Source organism: Heteronotia binoei, chromosome 1, assembly GCF_032191835.1.
Source record: "Heteronotia binoei isolate CCM8104 ecotype False Entrance Well chromosome 1, APGP_CSIRO_Hbin_v1, whole genome shotgun sequence".
NCBI lineage: Eukaryota > Metazoa > Chordata > Lepidosauria > Squamata > Gekkonidae > Heteronotia > Heteronotia binoei.
In genome coordinates this window covers 173,396,446-173,414,333 of record NC_083223.1, presented here as the reverse complement: position 1 = coordinate 173,414,333, position 17,888 = coordinate 173,396,446, and the positions used below count along the sequence as shown (strand labels likewise).

The window sequence follows — 17,888 nt, the reverse complement described above, 5'->3', positions numbered from 1 at the left end:
TTCTAGTTGCCCTTTTCTGCACTTTTTCCAATGCTATAATATCCTTTTTGAGGTGCGGTGACCAGAATTGTACACAGTATTCCAAATGAGACCGCACCATTGATTTATACAGGGGCATTATGATACTGGCTGATTTGTTTTCAGTTCCCTTCCTAATAATTCCCAGCATGGCATTGGCCTTTTTTATTGTAATCGCACACTGTCTTAACATTTTCAGTGAGTTATCTACAATGACCCCAAGATCTCTCTCTTGGTCAGTCTCTGCCAGTTCATACCCCATCAACTTGTATTTGTAGCTGGGATTTTTTGCTCCAATGTGCATTTCTTTGCACTTGGCCACATTGAACCTCATCTGCCACGTTGACGCCCACTCACCCAGCCTCAACAGATCCATTTGGAGGCTACAAATACAAGTTGATGGGATGTGAACTGGCAGAGATTGACCAAGAGAAAGATCTTGGGGTCATTGTAGATAACTCACTGAAGACAGTGTGCGATTGCAATAAAAAAGGCCAATGCCATGCTGGGAATTATTAGGAAGGGAATTGAAAACAAATCAGCCAGTATCATAATGCCCCTGTATAAATCGATGGTGCGGTCTCATTTTGAATACTGTGTACAATTCTGGTCACCGCACCTCAAAAATAATATTACAGCATTGGAAAAAGTCCAGAAAAGGGCAACTAGAACGATTAAAGGTTTGGAACACTTTCCCTATTAAGAAAGGTTAAAACGCTTGAGGCTCTTTACCTTGGAGAAACGTCGACTGCGGGGTGACATGATAGAGGTTTGCACATTTCATAGCTGAGCAAATGTTAAATTTACACTTAGGTATCTGGTAGTTTTTTGTTATATATGTAGACAAATTTACACTGTCACAATCAGGGTAGAGGAACTAGCTACTTAGTCTCTTGGTTACAATCCTGACACTTTTATTGTCAGTGTGAAGTATTAGCCTGCCCAGTGACATGCCTTGCAACCATATATAGTATGCAGTTTGTTTCTTCATTTAAAATAATTGTATGCTGTTTTGCCTAGTTATAGAGACTTCAAGCAGTAATTCTGAATTTAAGACATGGCTTAAGATGATCATTAGTCTGGGGAAGCTGTTATGCCTTTCACAGTGGTACTGGGAACACTGGCATACAGGGGTATACAAGGGTAATTTTAATGAATGCTTTGTAACTTCAAGATAAAAGTACTACAGTATGCTGTGCTGGAGCTGCCCTTCTGATTGCCCAGAGGCTCTAGCTGATATACACTGTGGCAGCCTTACTTTACTACTGAAATATTATTTTCTCACATATTATAATTAGGGTTGCCAGTTCTGGCTGTGATTGCTAGCTGAAATCACCTGGTTCAGAGAAAGTGTGTGTCAGAATGTCTGTTGTTGGGCAAGAAGCAGGAGAAGAGGGCCTTTGCTTTCTCTTTTGAACTTGCCAGAAGTACTGGGATGGCCAATGTTGGAAACAGGATACTGGCATAGATATACTTTGTTTTGATCTGGTAGGCTTTCCTTTTGATCTTTAATGAAAGCTTTGGATTCCTACAAGAGCCCACTAGCGATAAACCTCACAATTATAGACAGGATTTTGAACTAGAATAGATTGAAGACTTGTGTTCCTAGTCTCTCTTAAACAACTCATTTGGACTCATTCTTTGTCTCTCTTGAGAACAATTCATTCCTAGTCTCTCTAGAACAACTCATTTAGACAAAATGTATAATTTAAAAGAATTTCCAGATGTCTTTGTGTTATCACTTATGAAGCAAGAAGCTTTCTGTTTTTGTTTTAAAAAAGAAGAAAATATGATGACATTGGATAGGTTTACCAATAGAATCACAGAATTACAGTTGGAAGGGGTTACGCAGGCTATCTAGTCCAACCCTCTGCTCAATGCAGGATCAGCCTAGAGCAGAAATGTCAAACATGTGGCCCAGGGGCCGAATCAGACCCCTGGAGGGCTCCTATCAAGCCCCTGAGCAACTGGCTCTTGTCGGCTTCCTTCTCCCTCTCTCTTGCCTCTTTCTGCATCTCAACTTGCTTTGCAAGGCTTGCTCAATTGCAAAGGAGCTACAGAGCAAAATCTCGATTTTCTCCATTGGTTGTGCCTCCTCCCTCTCCTGGTCCCCTGGGGTGGGGGAGGGAAAGAGCCAGAGCTTCCTTTGCCCAGTTCCCTGGATTCCATGGGAAAAATACAAAGAAAGCATTTTTAAGACCAACAAGTGCTAATGTTTTAAGCGTGGTTTATTTTAAGTTTATTTTTAAAAAAATCTTTAGTTGTGTTTGTCTGTGTCCTTTAAAAAGTTTATATCTCTGCTACCTAATCTTAAATAGGTACTCACATGGTCCGGTCTGACGTGGCCCAGCCTGACAAGGTCTCATTTAGGTCAGAGCCGGCCCTCATGAGTTCGACACCCTTGGCTTACAGCATCCCTGACAAGTGTTTGTCCAGCAGCTGCTTAAAGACTGCCAGTGAGGGACAGCTCACCACCTCCCTAGGGAGCTGATTCCACTGTTGAACAACTCTTAAAAAACATTTTTCTAATATCCAGCCAATACCTTCCTGCCCTTAATTTAAACCCATTATTGTGAGTCCTCTCCTCTGCTGCCGACAGGAACAGCTCCCTCTCCTCCTCTAAGTGACAGCCCTTCAAATACTTAAAGAGAGTAACCATGTCCCCCCTCAACCTTCTCTTCTCCAGACTGAACATTCCCAAGTCCCCCAGGCTTTCCTCATAGGGCTTAGTCTCCAGGCCCCAATCATTTTCATTGCTCTTCTCTTCAGCCACTTCATTCTGTCCACATCCTTTTTGAAGTGAGGCCTCCAGAACTGCACACATTACTCCAGGTGTGGCCTGTGTATAGCAGGACTATAACATCTTGCCATTTGGATGTTCTCCAGTGGTCCCAGTAGTGGGTCAGTCCCCTTAACTTTCAGTTTTGCTTGGCCCTGCCTCCAGAGCAGGACGTGCCAGTTGAGCTTCAGTTCAACTTTAAAAAAAGAGAGACCACAGCAGAAGCGGCGAGGAAAGGGACGGAGCAGCTTACTCTTCCCTCTTCCCTCAGCACCTAAAGCCTCTTGGAGTCTCGCAGAAGCCGGGAGACCCAGGAAGGTGGCGGCAGTTTCCCCACGCCTCCTTGAGTGCGGCGGCGAGGCCACCCTGGCTCCAACCCATTTCCTGACGGCACAACTGAGCTGCAGGTAAACGAAGCACAGGGGAGTGAAGACCGCGGCGGCAAGTGGCGGAGACTGCAGGCGACAGGGCTGGAGACGGCAGCACACACGGCAGCGGCCCCGCAGCATCCAGAGCCTCTGTCGGACCTGGCAGCGCGCACAGGGCGGTCAGGACAGCGACAAACTCCTCCTCCTCCTTCCTGACGGAACAGGTAGGGTCCCAGAGACCCACGGATGGGGGGTATTGGTGGAGGAGGTAGTTCAAACAATGGGGAAAGGTAGGGCGGCCTGTACAAGGTCACCTGGGGGAAGACCTAATGAACGCTGGGCATTTGCCCCCCCCCAACCCTTCCTCTCGCCATATAACTGAGCCTCAGGGGCCCCTAGTGCCAGGTTTTTCCAGTAAGCACACCAGCACTAGCTCAGAGGATGATTGCTTCCATAAAGGAAGACCAGACAGAGAGGAGGTCCAGAAAATGAAAGGGAGTCCCACAGCCCAGTAGCAAGGCATGAACAGGGCCTGCAGGGTGTAGAAGGGGAAGGAATATTTAGGCAGGAAAGGCAGCCATTTTGTGTCTTCTCTCTTTACAGTATCCTGTGCACTTCCAAATGGCTACCCCATCTGAATTCCCCAAGGCCAAGGACACAGATATATGTGATTTGAACTTGTCTGACTCTCCCTCTCAAGAGGACCAGATGGAAAGCCCAATAGTGGACTTATCTGGAACAGAGGCCAAGGCAAATCTCTTTGCCTGGATCCAACTGATAGTAAAAAAGAAAGTACAGTCCAGCAAGGAGGAACCTAGTCAGACCCCAAGCTAAAGTCTAAAAAATGCACAAAAAAGACTAAGCATCTAGTGGAGGAGGAAGTTGAGACTTCCCCTTCACAGAGAAAGAAGAGACGCATAGACGTGGAAAGTTTTCAAGCATCTGAGGTAGGGGAAGACTCTGAGGACTTAGAACTATCTTCCTCAAAGGAAGAAGGGGAGCTTTCTGAGGAAGAGGTGGAGATAATTCAATCATCTCAGAATAGGTTGTTTCCCCCTGACATTTATTCACAGCTCTTTCCAAAAATTATCAGAGACTTGGAACTGAATTATGACCCTATACTTAAAGAGGAAGAGGAAACAGATTTCCCATTGGGGTCAGAGAAAACTATTCCTAAAGCCAGATCCAAGCCACAACTGGTACCACTGCCAGCAGGGTTTTTCTCCATTATGAAGGCAGAATGAGAACACCCAGCCAAGCCAAAGGCGACCCATTCAGTTTTTTCCAAGTTTTACACTCTTATTCCAGATGCCATGAAACAGCTCAAGCTGCCCAGAGTGGACGACCCAGTTAACAGCCTCACCTCCTCTTCCATTCTGCCATTGGATGCTGATGGCACACCAAAGGACCCCACGGATAAAAGGATTGAACAAGCCCTATGAAGGGATTTTGAAGCTTCAGCCACCTCCTTGCAGGCAACAGTGTTGGCTTCTTTGGCTGTCAGAGCCATTTATTCGTGGGCTTCAGAATTAGCCAAGGTGGAACAAGACTTGCCCAAGGAAGTTAAAGATGAGCTAAAGAGCTTCTTTAGCTCATCTTTAACTTCCTTGGGCAAGTCATGTCTGCTACCTTTGTGGCGGACGCTACTCTGGACGCTATGCAACAATCTGCGAGAGCCATAGCCTTGAGTGTGATGGCCCGACGGAACACTTGGCTGCGAAACTGGGACGCAGACCCGTCCGCAAGAGCCAAAGTAGCAGCGGTTCCTTTTAAAGGCGATCTACTCTTTGGCCAAGGCCTAGAGAGCTACCTGGTGGAGGACAAAGATAAGAAGAAGATTCTCCCATCCAAAAAGTGGGACAGAGATAAGAGACGGTTCCAGTCCTTTCGGGATCAAAGGAGGGACTCCAAGTCGAATTACTCCAAATCCTATAGGGGAAAATGGCAACAGAAGCCCTGCGGTTCCAGATCTTCATCTTTCAATACCAAAGAACAGTCCTCCAAAGGCCTGAGGAAAGGCAATCCACCTGACTATACTCGGAACAGTCCCCCGGGGCTATAGGGGGCCGTCTCCAACGCTTTGCCAAAGTGCGGAGACAGACGGTAACAGACAGATGGGTGGTGGAGACGGTGTCCAAGGGCTTCAGTATAGAATTTAGGACACTTCCATGGGACAGATTTCTGGAAGTTCTCAGGAACAAGTCTCCTCAAAAACATCAGCTTCTACTTTCAGCCATCCTCCATCTCCTCGATATAGGGGCTATACAACCGGTGCCGGAGGAGGAGAGGACCCAGGGTGTCTACTCAATCTTCTTCATCGTCCTGTAGCAGGAAAAGTCCTGTGTTGTCCAATCAATATTAAATCATACTTACAAACGAGGTCTGAGGCGAGATCAGGAAAACAGCTTTCTTTATTTAACGTGCACATAGGCCATTGCACACGGGCATCAGAGAAAGTCTGAGCTATGACTGCAGTTACCTGCTGCCTTTTATACCATTTCTCAAACCCATATGCCCACTTCAGTATATTTCAGCTGGCTTTATACGTCTCTGGCTTACTGACACAAAACCCACAAACGTAGACCACAAACATAACCTTTGCATGTCTTTGCACCTGACCTGCCTGTGCTTAGGTCCAGGCCCATTTGTCCATCAGCCTGGTTGTTTCTGCCTTATGTGGGCTTCCTGTTGCTGCTTGCTGTAACTTCTGCTTTTCTAAATAGCATTATGATTATTACTAAAACACACTCTTTATTTCTTATAACTTCCTTTCGCCTAAAACACTCTAAACTCTACTCAAGGCTTTTCTACTCATGTTACTTCTTTCTTATAGTGACTGTTTCTCTATGCTGTATTCTCTGCTAACTTGCATGTATTTGTCTTACTGTCCTGCAGAAAAAGAGGAAGTGCTTCTTAGCAAGCCTGCTGCTGGTATCTCTTAGCAACCCTGCTGTTCTGCGGTTTGCTTAGGAAGTTACAAATTTTTCTGCCTGTCTTCTTCGTTTGCTTAGCTGGCAGCCAGTTCCCCTCTTGCTTAGGCAGAACCACACAAAGATTACTAAAAGTGTTTCTGCTTGCCTTATTGACTCTAAGTTTCTTTCAGCCATGAATATATTGATTAGATATTGATTAATTGTTTTTGGCTTGTTGCCACAGTCCCAAAAAGAGAATGGGGATGTGAGAGCAATCTTAGACCTGAAATGGCTCAACAGAAAGGTGGAGATGAAGAAGTTTCAGATAGAAACCTTGTGCTCGATCCTCCTAGCCCTACAAAAAGGGGACTTTCTGGCATCGATAGATCTATTCGAGGCCTATTTACACATACCAATTCAACAGGGGCATCGCCGTTTTCTGAGATTCAATTATGACGGCAGCCACTACCAATATAAGGCTCTGCCATTCGGCTTAAAGTCCTCACCCAGAGTCTTCACAAAGATACTGGTGACTCTAGTGGCAGCCTTGCATCTCAGGGGAGTGTTGTTGTTTCCATAACTGGACGACACCCTAGTCAAGGCACCATCGTTTGCACAGACGAAGGCAGCAATGGATGTTCTATCATCCCATGGGTTTGTCATAAATCGGGAGAAGAGTTCGCTCAATCCAGCCTTCACCTGGGGGTACAGATCGATACCAGGGAAGATAAGAGACTTCCTTACCCAGGAAAGACAAGCGAAACTGACACAACTGATTCATTCAGTGTTACATGCCAAAATCACGCAAGTGATGACTCTAGCGAAATTGGTGGGACTCTTAGTCTTGTGCCAGGACCTCGTGCAATGAGTATGTTCCCATACACGACCCATCCAGTCCTTCCTATGTCCCTTCCAAACAGCCATCTCTCAGAGGAAGACGGTCCAGGTAGGAGTGCCAAAATGGGTGAAAGAGACCTTGCAATGGTGGTTGTCACCACGGCGGTTTCAAGCCAGACAGGCTCTGCGAGAACCAATTTGAACAGTCGTGATGACAGATGCCAGCTTGTTTGACTGGGGGGCACGTGTGAAAGGAAAGATGGTTCAAGGGCCCTGATCCGCTCAGGAGATCTCCAACAGCATAAATGTCCTGGAACTGAGGGCGATCAGACTAGCTCTGTTCCACTTTCCAGACATAGTGAAAGGCCAACATGTTCTCGTCCAAATGGACAATATGACTGCGAAAGCCTTCATGAACAAGCAAGGGGGGACGCGATCGAAACTCTTGCAGCTAGAGGCAACTCTGCTGATGGACTGGGCGGAGACAAATCTTCTGTCCCTGAAGGCAACACACGTTGCAGGGAAGAACAACGTGTTAGCGGACTGGCTCAGCCGTCAAACCCTGGATCCAGAGGAGTGGTTGCTGAACAAAATGGTCTTCCGTCAAGTTTGCCAGAGGTTTGGGTTTCCAAAGGTGGATTTGTTCAGGTTGGAACTAAACCATCAAATTCCAAACTTCCTGTCAAGAACAAAAACTCAAAAGGCAATGGGCACAGATGCGTTGCACGCAGAGTGGCCCAGGACTCTTCTTTATGCCTTTCCCCCAGTGCAAGTGTTGCAGAGGTTCTTGTTCAGGGTACAGGCCTTGGGGGCGGAGGTAATAGTAATAGCACCCTTTTGGCCAAGAAGGGTTTAGTTCCAGGAGTTGATGCTTCTCAGGGTAGCCGAACCCTGAGTACTTCCACTAAGGAAGGATCTCCTGCAACAGGGAGAGGCGCTGTGTCCACAACTGGAAATGCTAAGACTCACAGCGTGGAAGTTGAACGGAGGCAACTGACTGAGTTGGGGTACCAAAAAGGGGTTGTAGATACCATGCTGGTCTCTAGACGAGTGTCTACTAATACAGTGTACAATGCCACTTGGCAGACCTGTACATCCTGGTGTCAGGAGAACGGTGCAGACCCGATGTCCGCTAAGATAGCAGATGTGCTAGCCTTTCTTCAGGCGGTTTTGGAGAAGGGACTTAGTACCAATACCCTATGAAGGCAGGTAGCAGCCATTTCAGCGGTGAGAGGTGAAAGGAAGGGCAAGTTGCTGTCCAAACATTCACATATCAAATGCTTTTTAAGAGGGGTGTCTCTCCTTAATTCACCACAGGAACACAGGTTCCCTTCTTGGAATTTGAATGTAGTGCTTGAAGACTTAAGTCACAAACCTTTTGAGCCTATGGCTTCATGCAGTTTAAAGATGCTTACCTTTAAAACGATTTTCCTGGTGGCAGTTAGTAGATGGTTGTGAGGCTGCATCATCGAGGCGTATAAGGCCAGGGGATTGGAGCATCCATCAGGCATCACAGCTCACTCCTTAAGAGCAGCCACTTCTGCAGCTTACATAGCTTTTCCCTCTATGGAGGTGGTGTGCAGAGCGGCCACTTGGCGCTCCGTTCACTCCTTTACGAATCACTACTTTATTGATAAGCTCGCTTCAGCCGAGGCGGCATTTGGTAGGAGGGTGTTACAGGCTGCTATTTGATCCAAAGGACTGAGTGAACCCACCCTCAGGAACTGCTGTTATAAGTCCCATAGGTTAGGACTGACCCACTACTGGGACCACTGGAAGATTCTGTTCACTTACCGTGAAGTCTTCTTTCTCAGTGGTCCCAGAGTGGGTCAGTCCTTCCCACCCGGTTTTGGAATTGGCTCAGTCTTTGCATCAAAACGCTGGGAAGTCCGGGAGTTCGGGCATGTGGTTTTTTGCTGTGGTTGCTGTAGCCCATGTAATTGCACATGGGGAGTTATTGGTTGAAGGCGTTCTGGTTTGGTTGTACCAAAATGTCCAGTTACACTCTTATGAATAAAGGAAATTTGATGATTCTCTGTATGCTTCCTTGATTCCGGGTCTGGGAGGGGAAGACTAACTGAAAGTTAAGGGGAATAACACCCCCTCCTGGAAGGAACTTGCTTGTTGGCCCTGCCTATGGAGAAGAGGAGCTACATTCCCATAGGTCAGGACTGACCCACTCTGGGACCACCGAGAAGGAAGACTTCACGGTAAGTGAACAGAATGATCTTCTTCGTGGTCTCTGTGCAGTCACACACATGGGTCTTGCCGCAGGCAATGAATCCATTCCTCGGAGTTCCAATAGCTCGCCTATAGCGCTTTTGGCGCGCTCCCCTCCCGCCCTGGGGAGCAGGCAGCGACCGCGCATGCCTGGAGCGGGGGGGGAGCGCCCATTCCACTCAGTTTCTTCCTTTCCGCCGCCCGGACAACACCTTCCTCGCTGCGCTCTTCCTTAGCTCGTCTTCTCCTCAGCTCATCTCCTTTTTGGCCTTCACTCTTCGCCTTATCTGGTATCGTTTTCTCTTCCCCCTTTTTTCGTCCTGAAAAAACAAAAAAAAAAATACACCGTTTCTGCGCTTTTCTTTCCCTTTTCCTACCGTTCCCTCCCTCCCTTCCCCCCCCCCCCCCACCGTCCGGGGCGTATGGAAGGGAAGGTTACCTTCAAAAAGTGTAGGCACTGTGGGGCTAAAATCCCCACCACAGACGGCCACAGTCACTGCCTTTTTTGTCTCGGGGAAGGCCATCGAGTCGACGCTTGCCCGCATTGTGCGAACTTCGGCAAGCAGGCAAGCAAAAACCGCGCTGCACGACTACAGGCTTTCCTCTTAGAACGGTCCTTGCGGGCTATGCCCACCTCCGACGCGCCGCCTCCCCCACCTCGAGCGGGAGATTCGGCTTCCCCGGCCGCGCCTCAGTCTCAAAAGACGCACAAGTCCGGGAAACGACCTTCGAAGCACGCCGAAACCGGCCACAAGTCTTCGAAGAAACTGCGTCATTCCGAATCGGAGTCGGCGCCTAAGAAGCCTCGACCCTCGGATTCGGCGCCGAAGAAACCTCACCATTCCGAATCGGCTCGCCATTCCGAATCGGCGGACTCGGCGCCCATAAAGCCCCATAACACCATGGCCTCGACTGCTCAATCGACTTCGACTCAACCACTTCTGCCGTCCGAATTGTCGACCCCGGCTGACGTCATCACCGACATGCCTCGGCTTACACCTCACACCTCCACGGCCGTGGAGGTGATTCCGATTCGATCTCGATCACCTTCAGTACATAGCGTGGTTCCTTCTGAGATCCTTGAACCCGACCGTACCACCGACCCGACACAGACCTACCTACGCCCATCTTTGCGACCTGACTCCTTCCACGACGTTGCACTCTCTCCGCTGTACCGTGAATCCGCAACTCAAGTCTCCTCCCATCGGATTCGAATCCGATCACGCTCTCCGCGTAGCCGCCACGACTCCGGTTCTTCTGTCTACTTTGAACAGCAAGATTACTACTCCAGACGGCGATATGAATACTCTCCTCTCTCCAGATCGCCCTCACCTCGACAGGGTCGGTCTCGTCACCATTCCGGTTCGCACTCCGATTGGGACGTCCATCATAGATATCAGGAGTCAGGCTCTTACTACCATCGTGATCCCGCTACTCCAAGGATCCGTTATGGCGGTTCGCCTCGGCCTCGTTACGCACGCTCAACCCGACGCGAGGACTCACCTCAACTCCACTTCGACCGCCCTTCTCGACTTCGTGACCCTCGAAGCCATTTCGAGTACTCACCCAGACTCCTTAACCGCCTCCTGTCCTCTGAGCAAGAGGCTGGCTCCTCACATCAGCACCGGGAGCACCCTCGGTACCGAGACGTGACCAAACCCCGCACTGCTTCTGCCACTGTATCCGTGGCCCCGGATTCTCGACTTCGGTCTCCTCCCAAGACCTCGGAGCCTGCAGCTCCCATCTCGGAACTGATCGTTCATCCACCCTCTCCCTCCACGGCGGGCTCTTCCTCGGACAGGGAGTCCCCAGCCTCTTCGGATTCGGAAGACCACTCTCCATCTATCCCTTCCGACCCTGCGCAACAGCTCCGGCTCTCTCCGTCGGATGCATCCAAGGCGTACCTCAACCTAATTACTTCGATGGCGGAGGCACTGAAAATACCTCTCCAGGCGGACTCCCCCAAAGTGTCGGACATGGTACATGACTTGGTGCAGTCAGACTTTCCGCCCGGGTCCTTGCTTCCTATGTTACCGGTGCACTTGGAGGGTCTTCAGGAAACTTGGGACAAGCCTGCCTCAGTACCCCCCACTTCAAAGAGGCTGGACTCCCTCTATCGAGTCCATGCCCCCGACGCTAAGTTCCTCGCCTCACATCCGGCTCCGAACTCTATTATTGTTCACTCTGCCATGAAGACCAAACCCTCCAGACATCCCACGCCTCCAGATCGTGAAGGGAGGAAATTAGACACCTTGGCACGGAAAATCTTCACACTTGCCTCCACCAACTCGAAGCTTAACAATTACCTGGCTTATTTCGCTGCTTACACTTTTAATCTGGCGAACCAATTCACACCACTGATACCTTCGCTTCCTGATTCCTCTCAGAGAACAGCATCAGCCCTGGTTTCTGAGCTCTCCAGGGTTTCCAAACAACAGATTAATTCAATTCGCCATGCGGTCTCCTGTACCTCCCGCGTCTTCGCTTCCTCAGTTGCCTTGCGTCGTCATGCTTGGCTAAGATCCACCAATCTTCAACCCGACATCAAGCAGAAGATAGAGGATCTTCCCTTCGACGGCCTGGGCCTCTTTCATGCTTCCACTGATGAGGTCTTGTCTTCCGTTGACGATGGTCGTAAAAGGGCCAAGCGCCTAGGAGTATCCCAACCAGCTACGCAACCCTTCACTCGCAAACAACCTTGGAAACCATCTTTCCAAAGACGTCAGCGTTCTCCTAAGCAAGCCGAATATTGGAAGAGAAGACCTGCGCAACAAAAGCCTTCTTTCCAGCAAAGGCAGCGTTCTCAGCAGTCCAAGAAATCGTCCCCTCCTACCAAGCAGTCTCTTTGACTTCCCCATACAGTCACCCTACCCCACGCGTCTCTCCCCTTTCTACAGGACTTGGAGTTCAATTACGACCGACTCCTGGGTACTCACCATCGTACGCCTGGGGTACGCAATAGAGTTCGCTTCGCTACCTCGCCACCACTACTTTGTCACTACCCCCCCATCCCATCACCTCCATCAGGAGATTCTGGACTTGCTCCAGAAAAAGGCCATAGAACCTGTTCCCCCCCAACATCGGGGAACGGGGTTCTACTCAAGATACTTCCTGGTCCCCAAGAGGGATGGAGGCAAGCGTCCTATTCTAGATCTTCGGAAGCTGAACAAATTCATCGAGTACAGGAAGTTCAGAATGATCTCGCTACAGTCCATCTTGCCCCTCATTCCAAAGAATTCCTGGATGGCTTCCCTAGATCTTCAGGACGCTTACTTCCATGTGACTATCCGACCTCAGCATCGCAGATATCTCCGGTTTGCGATGGGCCAACATCATTTTCAGTACGTCTCCCTTCCATTCGGTCTTTCCACAGCACCCAGGGTGTTTACAAAGTGCATGGCGGTGGTGGCAGCTGCTCTTCGACTCCGCAACATCACAATCTTCCCTTACATAGACGATTGGCTCCTCATTGCACCAACTCCAAATCAGCTCGAGGCCAATCTCCACGCAGCCCTTCTCCTCCTGGCGTCTCTAGGCCTGAGGGTGAATGTCACCAAATCGCACTTCACCCCCACTCAACATCTCAACTTCATAGGGGCCCATCTCCGCACCTCTATACACCGTGCCTTCCTCCCAGAAGACCGTGCTATGACAATCATCAGCCTTGCCAGGCTGGTCCAGCTGCATCCCATCCAATCGGCCCTAACTATTCAACGCCTTCTGGGTCTGATGGCCGCTACTACAGCAGTTCTCCTCTTCGCCAGACTACGAATGAGACCACTTCAGCTCTGGTTCGTACGTGCCTACCGTCCTCATGTGCAACCTCAGAGCACCCTGCTCACCGTCCCCAAGAGAGTCCTTCCTTCTCTCACCTGGTGGACCATCCTCGAGAACCTCCTCGGGGGTATGCCGTTCCTACCAACTACTCCAACGGCTACCGTGACAACAGACGCCTCCATGTGGGGATGGGGAGCCCACTTAGAAGGCAAGACTGTCAGAGGTCTCTGGACTCCTCAGGAGAGGACCCTGCACATAAACTGCTTAGAACTGATTGCGGTACACAGAGCTCTCCAATCCTTCCTCCCTCTCATCGGGGGTCGCCATATTCAGATCTCCACAGACAATATGGCAACAGTCTTCTATGTGAACAAGCAGGGAGGCACCAGATCTCTTCGACTGTGCCGCATAGCCATACTGCTCTGGGAATGGTGTATCAAACACAACATCCACATGACCGCCATCCACCTCCCAGGTGTGGAGAATGTGCTGGCCGACTCACTAAGCAGGCTACGCATAGACGACCACGAATGGTCCATCAATCTGACCTACCTTCGTCGGATCTTCAGCTGCTTCGGTACTCCCAAGGTGGACGTCTTTGCCTCCAGGGACAATGCCAAATGTCGTCGCTTCTACTGCAGGAAGGGCAACGATGCCTTCCTGCATCTCTGGAGGGGTCCCCTCCACTACATTTTTCCGCCAACCCCCCTACTGACACGAGTTTTGACAAAGGTCGCACGGGATGGCACGGACTGCATCCTTATCGCACCGTGGTGGCCACGGCAACCATGGTTCACCAGACTGCTGCAAATGTCACAACACACTTACCGACGCCTCCCGGTCGTGGGAGACCTCTTATCGCAGGCGCACGGCCAGGTACTTCATCACAACCCTCGGGTTCTGGCCCTCACTGCTTGGAGGATACACTCGCCTGCTTCTCCACAGAAGTGACCAATATCCTTCTCAACGCAAGGAAGCCTTCCACCAGACTTTCGTACCAACGCAAATGGAAGCGCTTTTGTTCCTTCGTTGCGCCCTATCATCTAACACCTGAAGTAACACCTCTAAACCTGATCCTAGATTATCTCTTATCCCTGCAGAAATCAGGCCTCTGCTACTCTTCACTTAAAGTACACCTCTCCGCCATCTCGGCATTCCATGACACTATTGATGGCAGGACGGTCTTCTCTCACCCCTTATCTAAATCCTTCCTCAAGGGAATGCTGCACCTACATCCACCTGTTAAACCGTTCGTCCCAACGTGGAGTTTATCCCTTGTTCTTTCCTGTCTCATGAAGGCACCCTTTGAACCCATGGCAACAATACACCTCAATCTTCTTTCCTGGAAGACAGCATTGCTAATAGCCCTTACCTCTGGTAAGCGGGCAAGTGACTTGTGTGCCTTCCGATTTGACCCTCCCTACACCATCTTTCACAGGGACAAGGTTGTCTTGCGACCGGATCCTACCTTCCTCCCTAAAGTTGTCTCCAAGTTTCATTTGTCTACTTCAACTTCGCTACCAACGTTTTTCCCTAACCCATCGGACCAGGGGCAGCGAGCGCTGCATTCTCTGGATGTCAGAAGGGCGTTAGCCTTCTATCTCAATCGCACACAACCTTTCCGTAAGGACCCTAACCTGTTTGTGGCCTACGGCAAACCTCGCATGGGACATAAAATTTCTACCCAGAGACTATCCAAATGGGTGGTTAGTGCCATCAGGTTGTGTTACGAACTGGCTAAACAGCCTCCTCCCGAAGGCCTTAAGGCTCACTCTACTAGAGCGGTCTCGACGTCTTCGGCCTTTCTACAAGGCGTCTCTCTAGAGGACATCTGTGCGGCTGCATCGTGGTCCTCTCCTTCCACGTTCGTCTCCCATTATGCCTTGGACGTTCGTGCGAGACGGGACGCCTCCTTCGGCCAAGCAGTCCTCCGGTCCATCTTCCACTGAAGTATGGTGAGTGTTTTTGGCTCCTGCCTCTAGGTCTTGGATTATGATGTGTTTTCTTATGTGACTAACTATCTTCTTTTACCAGCACCCTCCTCCAGGTTACTCAGCTGGCTAGTCACCCATGTGTGGGACTGCACAGAGACCACGAAGAAGATAAACAGGTTGCTTACCTGTAACTGATGATCTTCGAGTGGTCATCTGTGCAGTCACACACGCCCACCCAGCCTTCCCCGCTGCTGGCCTCTTGTAATTGTTGCTTAACCTTGTATAGTGTCAGTGCCAGCGGCGGCTGGAAGAAACTGAGTGGAATGGGCGCTCCCCCCCCCGCTCCAGGCATGCGCGGTCGCTGCCTGCTCCCCAGGGCGGGAGGGGAGCGCGCCAAAAGCGCTATAGGCGAGCTATTGGAACTCCGAGGAATGGATTCATTGCCTGCGGCAAGACCCATGTGTGTGACTGCACAGATGACCACTCGAAGATCATCAGTTACAGGTAAGCAACCTGTTTTTCCGTTATTCCTGTGTTGATGCACCCCAAGAAGGCATTAGCCTTTTTTGTTGCTGCATCACACTGACTGCTCATACTTAATTTATGGTCCATCCGTACCTCAAGATCATCTTCTCACACACGCACACTGCTATCCAGAAGTGTATCCTCCATCCAGTATATGTATGTTGCTCTTTTTTTTTTGTATTTATATGTGTGGATATGGGCGCACATGTAAGTGTGTGTGCACCTGGTAGTCATGGCAACCTCTGATGACTGACCACTATGGGGGGCCTGGAGAATTTTCATGGAGGTGGCTGAATAAAGCCTGTCCCTGTCTCCTGACTCTGGTATTCCAAGGAGGTCTCCCATCCAAGTACTTGCCAGAGTCAACTCTGCTTAGCTCCAAGATCTGACAAAATTGGACTTGCCTGGGCTATCCAGGTCAGGGCTGTGTTGCTTATTCTTGGCACACAGGTATAGAATTCAGCACTTATCTTTGTTAATTGCATCCTGTTCACATCCGCCCACTTTTCCAGTGTGTTCAGATCTCGTTGAATTCTGTATCTTCTGTTGTGTTTGCTGCTCCTTCCAGTTTGGTGTCATTTGTAAATTTAATAAGTAGCCCCTCCACACCCTCCATCAGATCATTAATAAAGACATTTTAAAAGTATATCTGCCCTCCTCCAGTCTTGTGACACTTTTCCTGTCCCCCAAGACATCTGGAAGATAATGAACAAAGGCTTTGAAAGCTCTCTGGAAAGTTATTTGAACGCTCTTGGGTGCATACCATCTGCCCTGGGGGATTTGTACTCATTCAGTGCAACCAGGTGCTTCTCAACTACCTCTCTGTCCATCTCAACCAGCAGCCTGGATGTCGTGCCTTACGTACTACTATCTCTAGATGAGCCTGTTCTTGTCTTCAGGGGGGAAATGGAGGCAAAATAGGCTTTAAGCCTTTCTGCTTACTCTGTCCTCTGCCAGAGTTTCTCCATTTTCTTCCAAAAGTGGGCCCATCAACTCTTTTAGCTTGTGTTTGTTCCTCACATATCTGAAGAAGATTTTCTTGTTGTAGCAAGCCACCCTGGCCAGCTTTAGCTCACTGTGAACTTTGGCATCTCTGTTGACTGTCCTACAGCTCCTAGCAACCTGCAGATACTCTTCTTTAGACAAATGTCCTTGCCTCCATTTCTTGAACATTTCCTTTTTCTCCCTTAGCACATCATAGTGTTCTCTGTCATCCACATTGGCTTCCTTACGATGTTTTCTTCTTGTTGGAATAGCAATGACTTTAGCTTACAAAAGCTCTTGCTTTAGGAGAGCCCAGCTCTCACTTGCTCCTTTCCCTTCCAGTAGTCTTGCCCATGGAAGGGAAAGGAGCAAGTTTTTGAAAAGATATTATTAAGAAATTTGCATCAGTTCCTGAGCCAGAATTTCCAGTTCATTTATTATTAGTTTTTTTAAAGACTAAAGACGGCATATTAAAATGTGTCAGCCTGCTGACTGTTTGTACTGACATGGTCCTTCAAAACTCCATGGAAATGATCAATGTATCATTTACAAGAATCCTAGGGCAATTAAATTTAACTCTGAATTAAACTCAATTTAAAAGGGAATTTAAGGGCAACAAAAATTGTGTACTTACAGAAATTCTTTTGTCATTTAACTTTTCTCATCTTTCTCTCCTCCTCGCCCTCCTTCAATAGATTTGTTTATAGTCTGAATCAGTCTTTTGTTTCCAAAGTACTGTGGGTGAATTGCTCCTTTAATCCCAGCTAACCAATGGCAGAATCTTAGAAGTAATCACATGCTCCATTGTGAACAGTAGGCACTGTGAGTTTGGTTAATTGCTATTTAGCTTTTCTGTGGTCATGAACAAAATTCTAGTTTTACTAAAATCTTATTTCGCAAATGAACAAGAGTTCATAATTTTTAATGCTTTCTTTCTGTTTTTGTTGATAGTTTGCTGAAACTGTGACAGTTGTGCATATTACAATGTAGCTCCTCTGGATGAAATGGATGTGGTAGAAGCAGGATGCAATATAGGGTGGTTTCTGAAGTTACCAGTGCTTGTCTTGCTTCTGTTTCAGATGACCTTCTAGTGCTTCACCTCTCTGATCTTATTCGCATGGCATTTATGGCTGCAACTGACCACAGCAACCAATTGCGAATGGCTGGTCTCCAGGCACTTGAAGACATTATCAAGAAATTTGCAGCAGTTCCTGAGCCAGAATTTCCAGGCCATGTTATTCTAGAGCAATATCAGGCTAATGTAAGTAATGTTTTTTGTGCTTCTCTCAGTTCTAAATTTATCAGGAAAACAGACACACCCAATTACAGTGCCTTCTTGCTGGTAAAGGAGTTTTGGGTATACATGTGGGGATTCCACTGAGCATAGAAGTTCTGCATGCATTCACACAGCTCAAGATTTTCCTGGAAGGTTGCTGTTTTCTCTTTAGAAGATTAGATCAAGTTCATTCCTTTAGTTATTGCAATTTAGGGACCTCCATGTAGAAGAGTATAAGTACAATTTTGAGCTACCCAG

At 48.6% G+C, this 17,888-nt stretch overlaps 1 protein-coding gene across 2 annotated transcripts in view; it reads left to right on the top strand.

Moving 5' to 3' along the window:
- The window catches only part of HEATR5B (HEAT repeat containing 5B), a 91,392-nt gene that overhangs the window by 53,121 nt on the left and 20,383 nt on the right, over positions 1-17,888 (top strand). For both annotated transcript variants that reach the window (XM_060244265.1, XM_060244256.1), the window contains one exon: positions 17,434-17,615. In XM_060244265.1, coding sequence (XP_060100248.1) covers positions 17,434-17,615 — 182 coding nt within the window. The remainder of the gene's footprint in view (positions 1-17,433; positions 17,616-17,888) is intronic.